Source organism: Brugia malayi (assembly GCF_000002995.4).
Source record: "Brugia malayi strain FR3 genome assembly, contig: Bm_v4_Chr4_scaffold_001, whole genome shotgun sequence".
NCBI lineage: Eukaryota > Metazoa > Nematoda > Chromadorea > Rhabditida > Onchocercidae > Brugia > Brugia malayi.
This window is the reverse complement of record NW_025062478.1, coordinates 4,577,218-4,600,966: the sequence shown is the minus strand read 5'-3', so window position 1 is coordinate 4,600,966 and position 23,749 is coordinate 4,577,218. Positions and strand designations below refer to the sequence as shown.

At 29.0% G+C, this 23,749-nt stretch overlaps 4 protein-coding genes across 5 annotated transcripts; 1 reads left to right on the top strand and 3 right to left on the bottom strand.

The window, feature by feature from the left end:
• Window positions 1–4,369: 4,369 nt before the first annotated feature.
• Window positions 4,370–5,991, top strand: Bm2677 (Protein kinase domain containing protein; the record flags this gene model as incomplete). The annotated part of the gene is made up of 7 exons (XM_001893995.2): window positions 4,370–4,468; window positions 4,598–4,657; window positions 4,743–4,877; window positions 5,012–5,124; window positions 5,262–5,367; window positions 5,480–5,659; window positions 5,767–5,991. The coding sequence occupies 7 exons, from the start codon at window positions 4,370–4,372 to the stop codon at window positions 5,989–5,991; spliced, it is 918 nt and encodes a 305-aa protein (XP_001894030.1).
• Window positions 5,992–6,706: 715 nt separating this feature from the next.
• Window positions 6,707–9,991, bottom strand: Bm4845 (Protein kinase domain containing protein; the record flags this gene model as incomplete). 2 transcript variants are annotated; one of them, XM_001893996.2, is made up of 11 exons in its annotated part: window positions 6,707–6,821; window positions 6,904–7,029; window positions 7,350–7,447; window positions 7,684–7,765; window positions 7,863–7,988; window positions 8,290–8,456; window positions 8,582–8,714; window positions 8,906–8,970; window positions 9,353–9,415; window positions 9,483–9,613; window positions 9,970–9,991. In XM_001893996.2, the coding sequence occupies 11 exons, from the start codon at window positions 9,989–9,991 to the stop codon at window positions 6,707–6,709; spliced, it is 1,128 nt and encodes a 375-aa protein (XP_001894031.1). The 2 variants fall into 2 exon arrangements, with proteins under 2 accessions (XP_001894031.1, XP_042937557.1); XM_043081623.1 differs by lacking the exon at window positions 7,350–7,447 and having other exon boundaries at window positions 7,684–7,731.
• Window positions 9,992–11,411: 1,420 nt separating this feature from the next.
• Window positions 11,412–15,300, bottom strand: Bma-nex-4 (Annexin family protein; the record flags this gene model as incomplete). The annotated part of the gene is made up of 11 exons (XM_043081622.1): window positions 11,412–11,549; window positions 11,859–11,971; window positions 12,120–12,318; window positions 12,745–12,855; window positions 12,985–13,056; window positions 13,386–13,442; window positions 13,573–13,686; window positions 14,067–14,161; window positions 14,369–14,465; window positions 14,834–15,034; window positions 15,238–15,300. The coding sequence occupies 11 exons, from the start codon at window positions 15,298–15,300 to the stop codon at window positions 11,412–11,414; spliced, it is 1,260 nt and encodes a 419-aa protein (XP_042937556.1).
• A 1,391-nt stretch (window positions 15,301–16,691) lies between these two features.
• Window positions 16,692–20,695, bottom strand: Bm6932 (Major Facilitator Superfamily protein; the record flags this gene model as incomplete). The annotated part of the gene is made up of 13 exons (XM_001893998.2): window positions 16,692–16,747; window positions 17,159–17,258; window positions 17,349–17,465; window positions 17,612–17,704; window positions 17,886–18,008; window positions 18,203–18,322; window positions 18,502–18,651; window positions 18,804–18,921; window positions 19,090–19,217; window positions 19,782–19,908; window positions 20,056–20,146; window positions 20,349–20,441; window positions 20,566–20,695. 13 exons carry the CDS (start codon window positions 20,693–20,695, stop codon window positions 16,692–16,694), a joined length of 1,446 nt encoding a protein of 481 aa, XP_001894033.2.
• Between the last annotated feature and the right edge of the window lie 3,054 nt (window positions 20,696–23,749).

The following is a 23,749-nucleotide window of genomic DNA, read 5'->3' as shown; positions in this document are numbered from 1 at the left end:
GGAGCAAGCTTTAATGTTGTGTTATATTTCCATATATATAATAGGAAGCTTGAATATTTAATATTACTATTTTTATGTGTTATCTTCAGAAAGATTAAATTCCTGACAATATTTTATAAAGAGAATGAAAAAAGATGGATGCTTATGCGGTAGTTGTGTATATGAGATTAACGATACATAGTTATAAAGCCATTTTTCTTATTTTGAGATATACACTGTTGTAATTATTTCACAACCAATTGTTATATAGTGGATAAAATAGTTTTTGAGTAAGCAATCAAGAATAATTAGGTCTTGGTTTTGCTGGTTACAATGTAATTTTAGACCTATCCTCCGCAATTCTTTCTGATCAGTTACTTGCTAGATTGGACTATCAATAATGCCGAGGGTGATTTGAGTGTAGCTTGTGTAGGAGCACTCGCATACACTTCACCAGAGGAATTTAGTCACAACAACAAGGCATATTCTCATCTACTCAAGCTGACCACCCGATGTATCAATGTAATATTTACAAAAACTTATTGTTTAATTGTTACCATCTTTTTTTCCAAAAATAAGTAAATAAGAGATAATACCTTATTATTTTCTTTACTTCAAACATTTTCAAATATGCAAAGATTTCATCCATTTCTGTATTCCTTTTTTCCATAATTCTGCTACCTAAGTATTTCTTTCTTTTTTGTTTATTTCATCTATTGTGAAAATTTTACTGTTTTGATCCGTAAAGTGAAGACTGATTCGAACTTTAATTATTTCATTATCAAGAAGCTGGCTTTGTTTACTTAGTTTATTTTTGGGATAAGAATTGTTTTAATAATAATTCCATTATTATTAATAATATTCATAATTTCTTCCAATATAAGCCAATTTTTTCGAAAAGTTTGGCTTTTTCAAACGTTCTTACAGGTATTATTTACACTTGAACTTGATAAATTGATACCAATAATTCGACGATTTGAAAGACGGCTTAAGCACATAGAATGAAATGGAGACGATTACATGGATAATGCCAAAAGTAATTCTTTAAGAAAATCTTTCGTTTTCCACTGAATGTTTCATTATGGCAGAACAGAAATATCTATGATCTAAGATACTTTCTAGGACGAATGCAATATGAATTACAGAGATTTTATTGGGTAATGAATTCTGTTAGCAATATAAGTAGTCTGAACCATATCATATCGTAATTCAGCACATATGAATAAACCTTTTATTAATGATTTCTTCAAGCGTTTCAATTAACAACTCGGATGTTCAATTGATTACATAACTGATCTGTATCTGACTTCAGTATCTTTGTAGGCAGTCCAGGCTAATTATGAAGAAAACTGAGCAATTTGTTTATTGACGTCCGATGTCCCTTTATTATTATGCTATGTACTGCTCTTAATTAGCTTCTTCCTAACAACTATTAATAAATCGAGCTTATCGCTGACAATGAATGTCTTTTCAGGTTAAAATTATTTGCCAATAAAGCTCCTCTAGCAAATTATGAACATCGGTGCTCATAAAAGTTGTATCGAGTTAAAATTCATTGTTTTATGAACAACATATATATTTGTGGTATATGTAAAAAAATCTGAAAGGTTATCAATTTGAGGCACTTTTAATGTTGTGGTATTTTTTGAATTGTATTATTTGTTAAATTTATTTATTATTTTATGATCTGTTTTATTGATGATTTCACTAACTTTCTGTATCCAATTTTTCCTTTGTTATTCAATTTTAGAAAGCTTTTACTTGTAAAATATTTTGATCATATTTTATTGCCATCCGGAGCAGAAGTATGGGAATGGCTTTATTCTGTATATGATCTCACCTCTGTTTGTTGTTAATAATAACGCAGCCGTATTCAGCTTTGTCAATCTATGCTATAGTATTAAACGTTTCCAAATGTTTTTTAGAGCATAACATTCTCCAAGTAAGATAATGCCTCATGAAAATGTGAAAGATTTGATAATGTCTCAGTATGAAGGACGTATTCATGTGACAATGATAATTAATGGAAAATCAGTTTTCTTAGCCACCAAAACATTCATTTTTCTCCAGGAATCACTTTTTTTCGGTCGCAAATTTGATGTGATATCTGTCCTGCACAGTTAATTATTCTGCTCTTAACGGTGTGTCATCATGTAGAAAAGAGGGATCGTCGTCTGAAATAAGCTTATGAACGTCTGCAAGGCATTTACATAATGAAATAAAGATTATGTGAATGCAGATAACCTTTGAACTAATGAGAAATACCTGAAATCTTGTTTTTTTTAACTTCTTTTTTTAACATCTAAATTTGTTTAAATTTTTACCCATAAGTGTTTCTCAGAATTCTCCATCATACAATGAAACAATAAAATAAATGATACTCAACTACGTTACTTAATTATATATATATATATATATATAGGTAGCAATGGTGTTATCCTTCATTGCCAGATCTAGAAACAAGAAATTGTGCAAAAGTTAAAAAAATCTATTTTTTTTTCTCATTAGTCATAGCACATCGAGAGCTTGAGTTTTTTTTAACTATGGCAAAAAATAATTGACGATGAATGTCATCTTAAACTGGCTCTCTTCTATGTCAGCGTTGACCAGTTTATTTATTTATTTATTTTTTTTTTTTTTTTGCAATCAACAATGATCTAAAATTGCTTATAAATAACTGCAAAATAATTAGGTTGTTTATGACTTCTACTTTTCTTCCTGAAATAGTTTACAAATATTAATACATAATTGCCTGTTACGAATCATTCTTATCAGTAATCTAGTATCATTTGTCTTTTTCTTAGCAAGAAAAAAGTTTCGAATTCCTATAATTTCAGCGCCATAAACATTGAATTTCGAAAGAATCTTCACTTTTTGTCCCCTCAATACAAAAATGGAATGTCATTGTCTGATACTTCAATAAATTTCTAGAAAACTTTGTCAAGAAATAATGGCAAATATAATAAATGAAAGAACACTGTTGACATTCACATTAACATTCACTACTTTATACTTTCCTTAATTTTAGTCTTTGACAAAGTTTTCTAGAAATTTATTGAAGTTTCAGGCAATGACATTCGATAACTTTTTCAAATATTCCAAATTTTAGATCAGAATTTACTGCAAGCAGAAGCATACACTGAATATTGGTATAATGATAAATACGCCAAATGTTTTTGGGTCAGATGCGGTCAGAATAAGCGAATTTCGCAAATATTTTTAGAATTAGCCATATGGACTATTTAATATTATTTTCTAATATTTTTATTAATCTAGATAATATTATTAGTTTAGAAGAAATGAATTAGCTGAAAAAGGAATATATGGCATAGAGGAAATAAAGTGGCGCTGTCTTTGATAAAATCAAACATATTTTGGTGGAATTCAAAAAGATATTTGGATATTGTAGCAGTTTTGCAATGATACCGTTAATTTCAATCAATCAATTTGAACTTAAGATTCATTATTCATTACTCAGATCCATTCATAAGATATATTTTATCAGATGTTATCAGCAAAACCTTCCCAACCTCAAATGTTGTGATATATTGCGACACACTCGCATGTAATTCGACATTATTGTTTAAGTCAATAACAATTTAAAGCTGACGAATATCAAAAGAAAAAAAAATGAATAAGCATATCGAGTTTAATAATATCATCAATACCATTTTCTTTTTGGAATGAAATTCTTAATTTTGAAGTAATGGAGGTCCTTCAAAAGAGACATTATTGTACAGCGGTATTGATCTGACTGAGATATTTTAATAACTTTTATAGTTTAACAAATATTTGAATCAATTGATAGTGAATGTCCCAATTTGAGAAATTAATCGATAAAGTTATCTTTTAGCATTATATTACATTGTTACGAAATGTTGAATATTCAACCTGAACACTAAAGATGTTGCCAATTTTTCTCGAAATCTTTTTTGTAGCATTGAAATTATCAGTTGTAATTTGTGTTAATGATATACCAATTTTGGTCATCTGGAAAAAGAAACATATTGCAATAAGATAACGGATTGCAATTAATTTAATCAGTACAGAATGAAAGAACTTATTAAGTGATACATCATCAAAGCAAAAAATTAATTGAAAGTTTGCAACTGTGTGGAATAGTTGATTTCGTCTACAAAACATTTCCAGCATCTTTTTGTACAAAAATTTATGCTGAAAAAATCATCAAACTGTTTAGCATAAATTTTGCATAAATCATTTATGATACATATAGGTAGTAATTTTTTTGAACGATTGAATGAAAGAACTTTAAATTGAAATAACATTCAAATTTAGGCGCAGAAAATAGATTATAAAAGCTGTCAGAGATGATATAATAAGTCATTTTAAAGTTATAAAAGTAAGTCATAAACAGAAATTAATTCCGGAAATGGCGCAGCAACTAGTGCAGCTTAATCCCGGTGATCAGGTTGACCGTTGGCATATCGATAAGAAACTCGGTGAGGGTGGCTTCGGAGCCGTTTACTTGGTATGCACTAGCATTCAAGCTATTGAAGTTGATCCGAAAAAAAACCGAAAATATTATTGCAATTGATTAAATCTTTGAAAAAAAAACTTATTTTAAAATCTATCTAAGAAAGTTTTTTTTTTTCTGCAGGTGTCAGATCCAACCGGAAAATATGCATTAAAAGTTGAAGGTGTCAATGAACAGATTCAGGCATTTCTTCCATTGCTTTGTGGTAGATATTAAAACTCGGTGTATCTCCCAAAAGTTTAACTTTACTCAGGTAGACATTTTTCAGGTACTCAAAATGGAAGTATATGTACTTACTGAATTGAATAAACGTAACAATCGACATTTTTGCAAAATTGAAGATAAAGGACGTTTTGGGTCATTTAATTATGTCGTTATGACTTTGGTCGGCAAAAGTTTGCAGGTAGTTTAAAAAAAAGAGCAATGAAAATAATAAGATTGAAAAAGAATTAGAAATTACTTTGATACATATGAAGTGTAGAAAAGATAATAAATAAAGTACAGAAATTGAAGCTTCGGAAATTTTACAAAATTTAGGACCTTCGAAAAGCAGGTCCAGGGCAACATCTTTCAATGGGTACAGCACTTGGTGCGGGAATTCAAGCGCTTGAAGCACTGGAAGATCTTCATGCAATTGGTTATCTTCACAGGTTCGTTCAACAATAAGTCATTTCCTGTCTAAGCATCCTTCCTACTTCAATTTCAGTAAAACTTTGTGATAAATTCTTCGAGTTCTGTGATGAAATGCTCATATCAAAATTATTATGTAATTAAAATATAATTCAAGAGACGTAAAACCTGGAAACTATACAATTGGTCGCCCAGAATTGAATGAATTACGCAAAATTTATGTACTCGATTTCGGGATGTGTCGAAAATTCACGAATGCTCAGGCAATTAATATTTTTGTGAATGTGGTCATATGATGATGATAAGTTCATTTGCTTAATTAAACAAAGAATTTTAATTTTTATCTTGAAGCAATCGATTTATTATATTTTATAGAATGTTATCCGTAAGCCAAGAGCGGCAGCCGGTTTCCGTGGTACGGTACGTTATGCGCCTATATCATGCCATCTTCAACGTGAGTTATGCCGTAAGGATGATGTTGAAACATGGATTTACATGCAAGTGGAACTTACCACCGGAAATTTGCCGTGGAAAAATGTCGCTGATATGAATCAAGTTTGTTTTAGATTGATTTCTTGTCTCTCTTGGAATGAAGAATTATTTCAAGCAATAAAAGGTATAACATTTCTTCCCATTTCTTCCTAATCAACTTATCATTTTAGGTTGGCGAATACAAGAAGCGATGTCGCTTTGAGCCAGCAATAAATGAATTATTGGGTGGTTGCGCTCCAGAACTCAGACAAATTTTGCAAATTGTTGATGCACTTAAATACTATGATCAACCACCATATCAACAAATTTATCAACTGATGCGTCAGTCCTTTATAACTATGGGATGCCAGGAATTCCCATACGATTGGGAGAAACCCGGTGGCGGTGTGTTTTGAACAAGGCATGTTAATTGGTGTCATAATGACGTGTGTGCGAAGTCTCTACTTAATCTTAATTTAATGGAAAGGTACTTCACGAAGATATTTACTGCTACTTACGAATGATCAACTCGTGTAATTATACTATGCTAACTCGTAAAAGTGATAAAATGATTGTCAATACTGCATAAAATTTCACTAAACCTCTTATCAGACAAGAAATCAAAAATAAACCAAACAATTGACTTTACAGGTATGTTACTTAACTCACATATATCTTCTTGTAGTCTAAATCAATTGCTAAGTTTTTTCAAATTATGAAAGTTCTTTTTTCTCGGGAGTCATAATTTTAAGTTTTGGAGACATTTAATGATGTTGATAAATTAAGAGTTACTAGAATGATTGCTTATTCAGCAACTCCAAATTCAATCGAAATAATCACAGATCATCAGAATAATCTATGGCAGCTTTAAGTAACTACGACATTAGGACAACTTCATAACAGCTTCAGTTAACTATATTAAATCAGAATAAGCAATCATGAACTATGTTTCATTTAAATTTTAGCAGAAATTCATGTTTATTATTCCTTTTATCCAATCTCAATTTCCTTTTTTTTTCAATAATTTCAAAAAAAAAAAATTTTAATACTCTCGAAATTTTCGTGATTACAATATACGGATATTGCGAAAGCATAATAAAATAACAGATGATAATAGCATCAAAAAAGGTATCAAAATCCGGTTTCATTGCTTTCAAAATCTGCTGGCGTGAAAAGATCCTCGCTTACTACTTCTGAGGCGGCCACTGAAGCTATTCCATTCCTTGAACTTTTTGATTCGCTGATTCTACAATCAGATTTTAATGTAACAATAATAGAAATCGAAAAGGAATTCTTTTGGAAATTTGAGAGATTTTTTTGAAACGTACATATCGACTGATGATGGTTTATAGTGACGTATTCGTGACAGCGATCGGCTTACATATGTTAAACCTTTCCTGAATGAACTTGCAGTAGTTGTTTTAGGTGCTTCCCAGTCATACGGGTCGCTGAATCTGATAAGATAATCATGCAACCTTAGATATGTCACAATAACATTCTCTATTGGTTAGAATAAAAAAGTGATATTTTGAAATTTTCAAATTAAATTTGTGCGCTTCTTCTATTTTCCACATCAATAAACTTAAAATTTACATTTTTTATACTATTTAAAATCTAGCATAATTAAAAAATAGCTTAAGTTTTTAATAAAATCTCTATTACAAAGTCAAACTCTAAAGATTATTCTGCCTAATGTATACATACATAGTGAATTATATACATTTTTTGTTTCTTTTAAAATTTGACAATTACAGAAAGGCTAGGGAAGATTTACTTGTAATTACAGTTTTGCATCACTTTGTACAATCTTTCATAAATGTAGGAATAATTGGGACGAGTGTAATAATCCAATGTCCGAAGGTGTGTTGTAATCTTAAGATTAAATTAGGAATTTAAAATTTGGAATGAAAAATTTTTGGAAAATTTGAAATTTTGAAAAAAAAAAAAAACTTTTAAAAATACAATGATTTCTAAAACTTAAACGAAGTAGTGAAAAAGAATTGTTTGAACAAATGAGAAGAGAAGAAAAGTAGTAAGCTATAACTGCTCACTATCCAATCAAATTTTTAAAATTAACCTAACAAATTCCATAAAAAACAAAAACGAACATCAAGAAGTTCTTTGGGACTATTACTGCACAATGTCGTATCGAGTGTCTGAAATTTTGCTTTACCAATTTCATCTTTACCACTGAAATTTGAATTAACTATCATTCACGCTCAATGATTGGCTGAAAATAAATTCAAGTTTTGAAAATTTGAAAGAAAGGATTAAGTTCGAGGAATACCGAATATTATCCCACGGCAACGGACCTCGCATTTCCACCAAAACATACACCATCGACCATAGATCATCTGGTCGGCCTTGTTCGTTACGTGTATGAGTGTTAGCTGAGCAATACCTTATCGTACCGCTGTAATTTTGTCTTTTTAATTTAAAAAATTTTGAAGACAAGAGGAAACGAATGTGAATTTTTTTTTTTTTTTTTTTTTGTCCTATCTTCAATAATCCAACTATTAACCATTAAACAAAAGATTAGAATAAGCTTTAATATTGGCGTTCCGCTTTCAGTTAAGAGATTAATGATAGCAGATATTCATTTTTATTCTTTCATTTGAAATCTACGATTTCTTCATAAATATTAAGTAGATAAGCATTATTAAAAATGTGTCATTTATGATGAAAAATTATTTTAAATTAGGAAAGATATAAACCGAAACAAAGTATTTGTTCTAGGCATTCGTAATTTAACACTGCCATTATTTCGTATTACATATTCTCGTGATAAGCCAAAGTCAAGAATATGAATAATATGAATAGCTTGACCTCTTCGACCAATAGCAAGATTAGCCGGTTTAACATCTCGGTGTATGTAACCAACCTTAATTATCGCTTAGTTTTCACTTCCTATTAAAAATGTATTATATTTCAATTTTCACCTTTGTCTTTGTTTTTCTTTTTTTTACAATTTATAATTTTTCTACAAGCAAAATGTAAATAACAAACTTCATGCAATTGTTTTAAACCGTGTAAAATATTAATTCCAACTCGAACTTGTGTCGAAACGGTACATATAGGATATTGTTTAAATAACTGATTAAGCGAGCGTCCTAGAAGTGTCATCACCATATACGAATATCTGTAAAAATATTGATCGATTTGTGATTTGTTAGCAATTATTAAAGCATAAAATTATATCTTCTGAAAATTTTGATGAGTACTGTTACTATATCATAGTAAAAGTATCACAAAAGCAAGTAAAGATTGTTTAAAATTTTGATAAAATTCGAAAATATGAAAAGAAGGCGAAAAAGTAAGTGAAATTCTAACGTTTCCTTCTTAGCAGATTGAAATAATTGCACCACATATTTACGACCTTCTAAACGCCTGAGTATCTGCATAGATATCATATCATAAATACAAATTTCTCTTTGTATTATAAAAATTAGAAATCAAAGGAATAATCAGAAATGAGAAAAAAATGAACAGTGAAGTAATCTAGTTATAGGCTTATTTGTTTATTAACTTTAATCCAGGGATTCATTTTTGACTTCCAATCCTTCCAGAATGATGTTTTACTAATCTAAGCAATTTATAATTCGAAAAAAAAGTTTTTTAATCTCATTTTTAATTTCATTTTAAATTCCTAATTCATGTTAAACTAGATCTTTCATTATGCATACTTTAATGCTGTTACTGATTAATATTTAGAAATCAATTTAAAATGAAATTCTATTCAGTGGTATCAGAAATATCGGAGGAAGTTTTCAAATATACCTGTACTTCCAATTTCAGAACACTACCACCTTCAACAAAATTTGATTCAGCTTTCAATGCTGCCTGAAATATTTTCCTAATTTTTCTTTTCTAATCTGCAAATGAAAATATCAAAGAAATTATCACTAACTTTAGCAAACGTTTGGATATCTTCCACTTTATAAACCGCACCGCAGCCACCTTCGCCTAACTTATCGATAATCCTCCAACGTTTACCAACAATCAATCCTTTTTCCAGATGTTGAGGACCTTCAGTAGTTGCTGAAATTTGTAAACAAATTATGGTTTCAGCACTGATTCTACTACAGTCAAATAGCTAAAATCGAATATGCAAAACGAGTTAGATCTTTTTCATTGTTCACTCATTACAAATGATATATTGAAACAATTTTAAATATCAATATCTAAATTTTACCATAATAACATTTATAAATTCGTTTTTTTTTGACAAGAATTTCAATTAAAAAAATTGAAAAATTTTTCCAATCATTTCTTATTTAAATAGATCAAAAATTCATAAATTCGCAAAGCATTTCAGAACAAAAACTGAATATACGATTGTAAATTCTTTAAAGATTATTCTGTGGCATGAAGTAAAGATCAGTAAGGAAGCAAACTTGATGGTTTCTTTTTTAGCATCTGATAAAACACTGGTAACGATGAAAAAAGAGCGCAGAATTAATAACACAGAAGCGAACTTCACCTCAACCACAAAATTAAAATATGAAACAATAATTGTATTTCATTAAATTGCTTACATTTATACATTTGTATACGTTGATGAAAATTAGTCTATATTCATGCATTTTGATAAGAATTACTATAAGTACTATTAATTAGATTAATTTCAAATGAATTAGAATAAATAGAATGATCTTAACAAACTCAGTAAAGTTCTCGTCCATTTATAAACTCATTCTGTTTTGATTTTATAATATTGAATAATTTTTATCTTTGAAATGATAACAATAGCTTTGGTAGGTTAAATACATCAGATAAGAACTAAAAAAAGCTCATGTCAAGTCAGTATTTAATATAGGAAAAGTTCAAAAAGGATTAACTTAAGAAATCTTCTAAAACCCACTAATCAATAATTAGCTAGCAAAATTATGTTTAAAATTCTGTACCTTGAAACAAGCCACACTTAAAAACAATTATATTTATTATACTAAAAGTTATAATAATAAAAATCCTTTTATTAACACAAATTAAATATAATAATCTTATATACACATAAAATATCTCTTTTTTTTGCAAATTAGCATGCTGCATATTAAATAAATACAATTCCTAATAGGTATTTTAACTTATTATTAGATGCTCTAGGGATCGTATTTGATTTATTATCGGATGCTTCAATTTTTGACAATTAATCATTGTTGTCTTTCTTAAATCAAATTATATGAATTGTCTTTGTTATTTTACAACTTTACATTACTTAATTTAAGATTAAAAACAAAAAATGTCAGATTTTTTTCTTTTACATTTATTTTCTTAGATTAATCTGATTTGACATGAGTCTGAATAGCAAATAGCAGGAAATGCGCTAATCATAAATGATACGGCCAATTCTATTGAATTAGATATTTCAGCATTGAATAGCAAATTTCAGCGATGCAATTGCTTCTCACAACAGTTTATAGTATCATAACTTTCCTCCAATTTTTATTTAGATATCATATTATCATTAACAAATGTAGCAGTATGGTACATTCCCGACTGATAGGTTTCGAAACGTGATAACACGTAATATGTGATGACAAGTAGAACAAGTTAATCGAAAAGGAGTTTGCCATTACATTATAAGATGCCAAAAAAGTTAGATAAGTTAATTGTGATAAGTATTGTATAAATCTTATTTGGAAGTGTTAACATAATTTTGACATATCTTTTCTCATTCCTCCATTAAGTACAAATAGATTGGAGTGGAATCTTATTTGAAGAGAAAGAATTATACGAACATTTTGAATAAACCATGTAAATAAACCAAGTAAGTAAAAAATAACCTGGAAATCTCATAAAATATATTAATTATGAAAATTAACAGAAAAGATCAGATCTAAGAATTTTGCTTCTGCTCTGAGAGAAGTGAAGTGAGTAACTGATAATATTCACCGCGACATATTTTTCGGATATCAAAAATGAGTGGATGGTTGTAGTGCTGAATGTATTCATAGCAAATATTCGATAAATCAATCTATAAATTATACTGTTTACCACAATCTTCAAGAAGAAAAAAAGAAAAAGCAAAGCATTAACTTGGATTTTGAAAATTTATGACTGATAATAGAGATATGATAAGATCAGGGATCTTCCATGTGAACTTTATTAAATTATTACATGCTTAAATGGATAGATTATTATCCATTCAACGAGTGCTAAATGATTTATCTGTTGAAACTTTAATAATTCCCACTGCTCATTACAAATTAATGAAATATTTATTGCGGAAGAAAACGAAGTGAATATTTTTGAGATAAAATTAGAGAATGTAAGAAAAGTTAACCTCACTCCTACTTACAATGATCCTTATAATAGTTTTATAGTCAGGTTTTGAACTGCACAATGCATCGTGTAATTTCTCCGCAAAATACCACTGCGTGTTACGAGAGATTTTCACTGAAAAATGACAGCAAATTAAATTAATAAAATTATTGATTAGTGGTAAGAATTTGACATAAATGATATAAAAGAATTAAATTGTTTGTTAAATGACCATTATTCTATCTTGAACCTTCATTTTAATCCTTTAAAATTTTATCCCTACCAATAGTAAGCAACATATTTTTGATGTCATTTGGAATATTTCCGTTATAAATAATTTGCGTTTCGACGAAATGTCCATTGCCACCAAGTTTAGCATCTATGGTATCGATGACCATAGCAATATGACTCCAAGGATGACCGATGAAAAGTTTTTCAAATAGCGCTACATTATGGCTTATCTTTTCGATTCCATTTGAATCCTATATTAAGAAAGCTAATGCTAAAATTGAATAATGGATGAAAAATTATAATGATCCAACTAATCCTATGCCATTCCTCAAGAAAATAATTTCATATTTAGACAGAATTTTACTTAGCCAAGATAAACAGCATACATTATCTTTTGCTTCTACACAAGAATTTTGTAACTACACAAAAAATTTGAATTATTGATTGGATAAATCGACAAATTGTTTGTCAAATAAATTAACAATCAATAAGTAAGTAATATAAACAATTATTCATGACTATTTGCAATGCAATGATCAATTGTAAGCTGTAATTAATAACTGACAATTGTACTGCAATGATCGTAAGTGATTTTTCATATAATTACTTGTCTAAATTCATTATTTTGAAGATTAAAAATTTTGTTAAATAATTCAACGCTTACATTCAATAATTACCTTTACAATGAGATTGACATGTTCTTCTATCAACACATTAGCTTCATTGATTTGCTCATTACGAGGCTCACAGAGCAATAATTGAAGCATTACACCAAACATTCCTTCTACCTGGAAATATCTCAGACAATAGAAGTTATTTAAGGTAAAAAAAGATAGAAATTATAATGAATGCTAAGAAAAGTCTTCAGAATATGTCTTTGCTTTTTCGGCTTATATAAGTATGTGAAGAATGACCACCTTAATCAGTACATCTTGCTCGAGAGTACTGCAAAATGCTGTCCGATATGCATTCTTGATTGCTTTCATTTGCTACAAGTTAACAAATAAAGAAACAAAAACAAGTTATAATCTAATTTGAGAAATAGGGAGAGTATTAATAATACACTTCAAAAAGCAAATTTAATAAAATTTTTATAATTTTGAATTAAATAAGTTGAATTATGAAAAAGTTAATTTTTATCACTTTTTTTTCAATTTCCCATTTTTTTCTGGTAGATCCTTAATAACTTGAAAAAACAGTTTATCCTAAAACACATGAATAATATCTCAGAGATTTCATAAAATGCACTTAAAATTTCGAAGCACATCTTCCAATCTGTGATAATACAAAGTATTTCTTAATAAATGCAAGTACATACCGTTGTTGTTCGTGTACATGCAATTTCTACTGCAATAGCACGACTCAGTTTATTATTCTAAAATTTAAAAATTATGCCACTTTTATTTTATTCCAAAAAAAAAAAAAAAAAATCAGAGATATAATATTATTAGTTAGAAAAAACTTAGTGAAAAATTAATAAAATTATGATTTTTTTCCTTCCATACACAAAGTGATTGATGGAGTAAATTGGCCAAGTAGACATGAGTAGGAATAAACAGAGCTAAAATAGTGTCCAAAAGAAATCCACCAAGTTCATTTTTTAAGTCATCCATTAGCATCTGAAATGTATATATTTTTTATCATATTTAAAGGCTAATTAAAATTCATTAACACTAATCACTAAGAAAAAAAAAGGTAACAAATTCCTCTAAAGACTTAAGGGACAAACTAATCGAATTTCACAATAGGAAGATGAATTTAAAATTTAAAAGGACATTAAATTTTATCATTTTTGATCAGTATAACCTTGCAAAATGACCGAATTGTTCTGAAGCAATTATATTGAACACATTTCAACTTATCACCTAACTTATGACAACTGTAAATCCTAAGTAAGTAAATAGATGATATAATAAAGAAGAATTTATCAAACTTAAAAATTCTAATAATTACTTGACATTAAATTAAATTAGCACATTAGCACGTATAAAAACAATACCTTGGAATATAAACATTCATATGCATTCATAATTTGTTGGCGTTGAAAATTATTATGACCCACCGTGACCTCAATGATTACCTTCTCGTTTGTATCTAAGACGCAAAGTTTTTTTCTTTCTTTAGTCAAGAATATCACATAAAATTAATTGTATGTGTAAAATTATAAAACTTAAGCACATTAATATTTGGAAATAAACATGTTTAGTTATATGTAGAATGAATAACACCATCTATACTTTTGAAATTTTATCGCAATTAATTTCAATTAATTTAAACTTGGAAAAGCAATTGAAGTGATACCAAGACCATTTAAGGCTTCTCGGAGTTTTTCGCTTACTTTTACCGGATGAAAATTTTCATCTGATGGACCAATTACAGTTCCACGAATATTCTTATTCTGTAAAATTTGCAAAAAGTTTCATTTTTTTCTTAAATCAAAGACTTATTATATTTATTCTTTTCGTCAAATAACATGAAAAAAGAAATTCTGAAAAATATAATGCTGAAAGATAGATTATCGACTGGTTCTCTTGAATATGATGACAAAACTTACTGCATATAGTTTTTACCATCCTTTCGTGGTTTTCTTTTTTTTATCGAATATTTATTTTAAATATTATTTTTCATAAAATATTACGCAAAAGTAAGTTCTTTTTTCTTTTACTATATTTTTATATATTATAATTCTTTTACTAGATTTTTCTGAGTTACTTTCAACCAATTTTTTGCCAATTAAAATACTTCATTTTAAAGTTTAAAACAAACTTTATTTAGATTCATTTGATATATTAATGGCATAGATAGCAGCTTTTTCTGATTTACTGATTGATCATCCATTTTATCATTATCATTACATTCTCCTTCTTCAGCTTCATTCTCAATTATTTCACCATCTACTTCCACGCCATAATCATCGTCAGGTATGTTTGGAATGCTTTTGCTAACAGGAAATTTTGCCACATTTACCTGGAATATCAGTGCATTGGATTGATTGTGATTGGAAGCTAATGAAATCATTGAAGAGAATGAAATAATAAATTCAAAAAATATTTGGAAGAAAGGAGTCAAGAGAAATTGAAGAGAAAAAAAAGAAAAATTTCCGAAATTTTTGATGAATTTTCAAATCACTGTATCATATCATCAAAAATTTGAAGAATTAGCTATCATACGCTATCATCTGTGCTTGAATTATCCGTTAACGATGAAAGGGATGTTGATGATGACGAATGCATTCTTCGATTGTTATTGCTGATAACGATAATGATAATGATAATATTGTCTGAATAAGCTAAAATGGGCTTTTATTTTTGGAACTAGTTAAAATGTATAAAAGTATCTATTAACTATAAAACTAAAACCATAACTGTTACGTATTTCTCAAAATAACATGAAACTATTGAATTTGTAAAAAAAAAAATAATGAGAAAAAAAAAAAACGAACTAAATTTATGAATGTAAGAATGATATGATTGACGTAGAATGAAAAGGATGAAATGAAGTGATGAATAGACGAATGATAGAAGAAAGTGTAAAATGAAGATAGAATAAAAGAAATAGACGACAATGTATCATTCAAAATGTAAATAATTAGAATAATTTTATTGCACAACTTTTAGTGATTTCACATTGATGTGAGAATAATAAATGTATTATACTAATGAGAATAATCCATGTGGGAAAACTTTCGGGATGATTGGATTCCTTCCTTTTTTTTCGATATTTTTCATCGGTTCTTATAAACAATTTAACTCATTCATTTTTTTTTTTTTTTTTTCATTAAACTTATTTTCAGTATTTGCTTAGATAAAAAGAAAATTAGAATTTGGATATAAAAATAGTTCTCTTTTAAAAACTGCTAAGATTTAAAGAAAATATCGGAGAATTATGATAAATCTGGTATATTCCATGTGTGAACAATAATTCTTCGTATTGAAATAGGTTGGAATTTCTATGCCGTATTAATTGCTAGTTCCTGATATTATAATTGAATTAGTTCTCGAATCTACTGGTCAATACTTAGTTTTGATTTTTCTAGCATGCAAACTTTAAACATTGAACGGAAGTTTTGAAGAAATGAGTTTTGAAGAATAAATTTCAAAATGAATACAATAAAAAGTTTTTCCAAAAAATTAGTTGGAAAGAGTATATTAAATCCTAGATGAGTTAAATCCTAGATTTCCTACGCTATACAACTATTTTTACGTACATAACTATTCTAGGAATTAATTAAGCAAAGTGCTTTTCTGAAAGCTATTTGCATGCCCATAGTGACAAAGTATTTATAAATAATTTCGCTTACGTTTCATCATCGGAACCAAACTTTAATTTTCTATAAAATTCATCCATCTCGAAATTGAGATTATCCTTTAGATATTCGAATTTGAAAAACCATATCAGCAGAAATTTAAGTGATTACCTCTACTACTTGAAATAGATATTCCTTCTTTGATTAACGGTCACGATTTCCAAAAGCTTCTGGTTTTTTCTTTTCTTTTAAAGATTCACCATGCATTGCAAATAAAACGTGAAGTCTACAACCAAAATGGAAAATTTACTAGTGCCGATATAAAACATACAATACCAAAGAGATCAACAACTTTTGCAATATTACAGTTTAAAATAATCAAGTAATAAAATGACCTCGTGTGGTGCGTTGCATTGTAATTGCCAAAAGAAATGCTGAAATTTAAGCAAATTAATCAATCTTGAATAACTTAAATGAACTCATTATTTGATACTGATTTTAATATTTCGAAATGTTTGAGGTAGGAAACAAACAATTTAAGTTTAGAGATCACTTTTGAAGATTGCAAAAGCATCACGCCGTTCAATACTGTCATGAGTTCCCTTAGGTATTAATCAAGATATTGTTCATCTCCAAAGAGTTGTTATGAAGATATCATTCCTCTTTTCAAATGTTCACAAAAATCGCTCTCAAGAATTTACAAAAAGATCGCTTGCGCAACCATTCAACACTTTCATTTGCAGTGCAATGTGATCTATTAAACCTAAGATATAGCTCAAAACTCCTTTTTCTCATTCAAAAGATATCTTGTAAAAGAATAATTTATGATGCATTGTTAACTGTACCAAGAAAAGCCAAAATAGCTGTAATAAGGAAGGAGAACGCATATCCAACAACTGTTAAAACATACTCACAACCAACTGCTAGCAGAATTGCGCTCAATGTCTGTAACAATTAACTTTTTTGAAACATATATCAAATTTCAAACAATCCCCCAAAATTCCAAAAGATTTGATGGGTAATAAAGGAACATACAGTGGAAAGAATTAAACATCCATAATTGATCGATTTATGATTAGATCCGAAGCATTTAACGGATGCTGTTATAAAAAGGGCATGAGTAGCTGCTAGACATATAAACATGAGATTCATCTGAAATAAATTCATCTATAGGTTAAAATCAAATAAAAAGAAGTAAGATTATTGAAAAAATTACATTCATAGAACATATTTGTCTAAAAAATGCTATTGACTTTCAGGAAGAATTCAATTTACTGCCATTATTACGATTCACTTACCCAGATAAAATAGATCCATTTCCCACCGGCTGGAGTAAGTGGCATTGTTAGCAATAACATTGTGGCCAGAAAAGTAGCAGATGACAATGATACCTTAAAAAAGAAAGGAAAAAGTCGTCCTGAAATTAGCACTTTTCGTTGTCATTACACAAAATTTATAAGGTGTGATAGGTATTCAATACCTGTTAAATTAAACAGTTTTTTAAATATAAACATAAAACTTTATGTGCTTCTAAATAAATTTAGAAATCTTCCCATTATCAATGAAACAAACCTGAAAACTAGTACGATCAGCTAAGATACCCCATCCTATGCGAGCCAAAGCATTACATATTGAAGCTATGCTAAATGCACAAGCTATAAACATATCATCATCAATGAATGTTTCCCCGAATGTCTGCAAGTAAAATCTATTTCAGAATTCAAAAATTTTAATTAATTGAAAGCAAAATATATAACAAATGTTAGCATATTCCAAAAACAGTGAAGTTTTAAGACGATATAAACCGCTTGAATATTACTTATAAGCATCAATAAATCTCATTAAAATACCTCCAAGACTGTAAATTAACAAAGTACTTATTTATTAACCTTATAGAGATTGTAAAACATATTTCCATAAAATGAGCAACAGAATAGAGCACAAAATAGCCAATAAAAAGTTGAACTTTGCAACATTTGTAAAGGACTCAACGATATCTGTTCCTGTTCCTGAGATAAATTTACCATTTTTTCTATCAATGATTCTAAGATATTTTTGCCTTTTTTTGAAAAAGATCAGGTTTGGAAAGTCCTAAACTTTAATTATCAAATGTTTAAAAAATCTTGCCAAAATTGATACAATAAATATTTAAATCTTCTAATCATTAATTTCAAAGCTTTAATTGTACCCTTATGGATCCTTGACTGAATGTTCGTAATCTTGAATAAGTGTATTGCTTCATATTATGAGAAAACGAAGTGCATTTACTTTCAAAAACATCAAACCAATTCCACACTGAAGTTGAAATTTGCATTTGAAGTGCTTCCGATTGCTCATCCTAAAAACTATCCTTAATTTACTCAATTTTCAATGTTTTTGATTTTCAATTTATGTAAAAATCATTTATTCTATGTTCACATTTCCCTTTCTTGCAAAGAGTAATGTCTACAATCAAACACAAACATACAAATTTTTATGTTCCAAACTAACCACATCAACGGGATTACAAATAACTATTAGACCAATAGCCTGCATAATTCCATACACGACTGCAAAAGTATAAAATATTGATGGTACTCGAGCAATGACATCTTTGTCTGTGAAATAACTGAAATGGTTGAATTTTTCAACCTTTCGCAGTAAAATTTTAATTTGTAGCCAAGGTTAAAATAATCAGATTAGAAAACAAGAGGTGAAGATGAATAAAAATTAGAAGAGTTTCATACTAAATAATTTTCCCGGAAATCTAAAGAATCAATTCCTTTAATAAACCTACGCAAATACAGTCGGTTTGTGATTTAGCGGATTGAGATAGATAGTCTGAAGTGGAGCAAATATAGATGAACTAATACCGAAACCAGCCGCTACAATACCGCTAACAAATCCAACATGTTTTGGAGCCCACTGAAGAAAGTCCTGTTTTCCTTACTGCCAATTAAACCTTGGAAATATCGTGATGATTACTTCCAAGAAAAATTTGTTAGCCTATCTTATGAATGATATTCCATGAAGTATATAGAGATGGTTCTTAATTGTGTTATTGAGTGTCAAATTGTCACATATAACATAATATTTTAAAAATAAATTGGAGATGTTAATCAAGCAGAACTTCTGGCGTATTTTAAAATCTAGCAAAAAAATTGCTCGTGTTCTTGCTAATCTTAATCTAAAACTATGGCGTGCAACAGATCAGACTACAACAACCAAATCAATAATAGTAAATTTTGTACTAGATGACTTATTATCAAAAAAGAGCGTCAGAAAGCTACAGACATTCATTCATATTGCGCAAAAATGATACAAAGCATGTAGTCGACATTATACTTCGTTTGCTACTCTGTTAGCATATCATATTTATATGATTGTATCGTTTCTTTTATTTAATAAAAAACTATCTGTTTAACATAATCAAATTTTAATCAACCACATGTCATCATTTTTAATCTTTTGAATAGAAGTAATACTTGCATTGATGACACATGAAACGGTAAGAACATAAGCTATTCCTTGTCCAAATCCAAACATTATTCCATACGTCACCAAAAATGCTATAAATGATCTCCTGATCGTCCAGTAAGACAGAAAAACACCAGTCCTAAAATCTTAAATAATAGAATTTATCCTTCTACAGAAATATAGAAATTTTCAGAATATTCTGTATATGATGTTTCCGCAATGAATTCCACTTCTACTTAGCTTTTACAAGCCTATTCTTACTATTCCCTAAATATGAAAAACTCACGTCATGATAATACACCCTAATGATGCGGAAAACCTCAGTCCAAATTTAGCATCTATAAAACCGCCAATGATCATCGCAAACGGGAAACAACCTGAAAAAAAATGTGATTAATCCTTTTTGTCCCAATCAACTTTTTTTCTCTTTGAATAGAATCAACAGGATAAAAAATTATACTAAAACAATAAAAATCATCTAATTTAATATAAAACTTTTGTTTATGTTGTGAGAATTCTATTTCGCCAACAAATCTTTGGAAATCATACGGATTTTGCTTACCTTCAGAAAAAACTTACCTTGAAAAGTAGGTATCCAAACTAACATTTCAGGATTTATTGTTGGATCTGTATTGTTATGCATATATGATGCCATGTATGGCAGCATATTTCCTGAAGTTCAAAAACCAGTATTCGAAATCCAGGAAGATACCATGCAGTCTTCAACTAATCATAACACCAAATACGAAATCCGAATCTTAATTTAAATAGAAGTGAGAAGAATCGGAAAACTTACCAAAAGTATGATATGTTCCTAGAGAGAGATGTATCAGCACAGCACCAAAAATCACAATGGTTAAACGTGCTAACGGACTAAACCTGAGGAGAAACACGGCTACCGGATCTTTTAAAATGGGTCCATGCATTTGCTTCAGTCAGGAACTTCTAATTCGAGAAAATTCTAATTGGAACTGATGATATTTAAACTTCTGTCAACAGAATTACAGAGTCTCCAAATCTTAATCTGAAATATTTAAGTTTGTTTAAGAAGCAGTAAAAGCAAAAGTGATAATGTCGAAAAGAATTTGTGATTTGATGATAATAATTAATAATAATAATAATAATAAGTACATAATAAAAGCAGTAAAAATGAAATATAATGAATTCATTTGATTCACAACAGGAAAAAAAAAGAAAACTAAATCCACTAACGAAAATAATGGTTAAAAAAACTGAATTTATTTTAAATATGTGTGTGTATTATGCCGATAAAGAGGGTTAGATATTCCTTCTAAACAAAAAACATTTTGATGCTAGAAGCATAGACTTACTTTATGATATTCAAAAACTTTACATTCAACATGAAAATATACAGCTCTTAAAATGCATAAATGAAATCGAAATAGTCACAGAGAAGATAAAAATAGCAGAGTAAATTCTTTATCAAAAACTACGAACTTCGATGTATCATTTTTGGGAGTATTTAGGTGGACCTGAAATAGTCAAATAAGGTTGTCAATGTAGAATGAAAAAGGATTTGTGAATGCCGTGAATTAACAGAGACACATGGAAAATGATAACCTGTTTTTTTTGATTATCATGAAATCGATCGGTGAACTGCATTTCTGCCAGTCTGTCAATGAAGAGTGCAAAACTATGTGCATTTTGTATCTCGTTATCGTCTATATTGAAATTCTTTGTAGTAAAGACGGCAAGATTGATTTTGGGAGTTTGCATTACATATTTTCCCCAAATATTTTTTTAAATTGGAACAAAAAAATTTGCTACTAAAATAAGAGAAATTCGTTTACAGCTTTGTGTTGGATCAGGTCAAGATCATTGATAAAGAAGGAATAACACAGTGATATGAGAAAGCGAATCAATGACAATCATCAAGTCTTAAGTTCTTTTTTTAGAAGTAATAGAGGATGGCAGAGAGATCCATAGCAATTTGAAATATATCAAATGATTCATTAGATAGTGTAAAGCTTGATGAAATGATAGTGGCAATAAAATGATGTAAACAACTTTTCCTTTTTAATAACATCGGAAAATACAAGTAGACCTGGCTTGCTTTAGGAATTGAGACTCGAATTAACAAACACATAGGCTTAGTTTGACTAGTGGCAAATCGATATAGAAAAGCCTTCCTCGCTTATATATCTCACAACGCCATTTGTATTCAGTTTGATTATTTGAATTTTATCCAAATTCATTATTGTAATTATCTAATTGTTTCATCGAGGAATGAAAATTTAAAAATTGGTGACGTCTCTCAGTTGAAGTAAAATTTACATCATTAACATATTTTATTGGACACTAATAATCATCATAAATACCATAGAAAATGAATGACAGACCGTATATCATCATTGTCATTTTTGCTGAAAAGAAAGCCGTTCCTTTTTTCCCAGTGGAATAACCGTTTCTCAGCAATGAGCTTGTAAGATGGCTGTTATGAAATATCGCCATCTAATTTGAATTTCATTTAAATTTAGCAGTATAAGACGTCCAGCTTCGGAATTCGGCATTCCTATGAAAATATATGCCTTTCTAGTATAGAGACGTTATCGTTGAATCATTTTTGAATTAGTATTTTCACAAGCAATAAATGCCGAATAAACAGTCACAGAACTTTTGTATTGTGGAATTCATTTCATAATGAATTCTCATAATAAACAAAAGTTAACTATCGCAGATAAGTTATGACACGATTTGAATGATTCTATAAGTGGATTAATTTTAACGTTAGCATAACTTGGTTCCTAAACAACTAATTAGTGTATAGTTATTAGCGGTAGCGTTAAAATTCTCAAATTAACACCGAGGAACAATTACACAAGCACTACCTAAAACTTCTCTATAGCAATATTACATCAATAATCCGCTTGTCCGGACATATGGAAAAGGGCAACATTCCGTGTTTTTTCTTCATATGCTTTAAACAACAAATAATTTGTTTTATACAGATGACTACATGAGGAATAATAGGCGCAACTGATGTGTTAAGCAAGTGGATGCCTATATGGAAGGACTTGATATGATATAAATAAAATGAAAGAAGTAAATAGAAGCACCGAGTAATATAAATGAGACACTGCAGTGCTTTCAGTAGTATTTGCAAAAAAAAAATTAGGTCCAAAGGTTATTTGTACAATTAATGAAGAAGATATATGCAGAAATAATAATGACAGAGATCGGAGTGAAATTTGCAGACAAACATGAAACTAGATTGTTAGAAAAAAAGTTAAAAAAATTGAGTTATCGAATCTTTCCCATCCAAAAATTTCAATAGGATGAAATTATAGGCCACTTGAGGTACCTGCGAGCCAATATCATATTACGATTAGTGAGGCCATGTTCTAAAATGTGTCCAGGCAGATCTAATCAACTCAAAGAAGTCTACCGTCCACTCTGTTCCAGGAAACAAATTAAATTAAAACGAATGTCCGACCAAGATTATTTTTAAAAATTTAGAATATTTTACATGGCGAATGGATCTGTCTGACACACCGAATGACTCTAATGGTTAAATTTCACACTACTTTAAACTAAAATTTTTCAGTTACTGCAGTTCGTAAATCTAAGTACCTCAAATTAATTCCAACATTTCCATTTATTCTGAGTTCTTAAAAATCCCTTAAGAAGTTTGGAATAAAGGCCCAAGAACATACAATAACTAATGGATGGAAAAAATAAAATACCTGAGTAGAATAATACTAGAATAATCCGTACATATGCACAGAAACAAGTAACAAAGTGAAATTAAATGAGTATGAAAAAATACTGCTATGTTAATTGGAATTTTTTAGAAACTGAAGCCAAATTCCAGACAACTGGCAAAATCACTACCTCATTTTCCCTGTAAGATCAGAGGTGACGTCTACCACTATGCGGCAAACGCAATAATAATACAATATGATGCACTGAAAAATATCGTATTGCAACAAAATCAAATTGAACAAATGCAATTATATTAA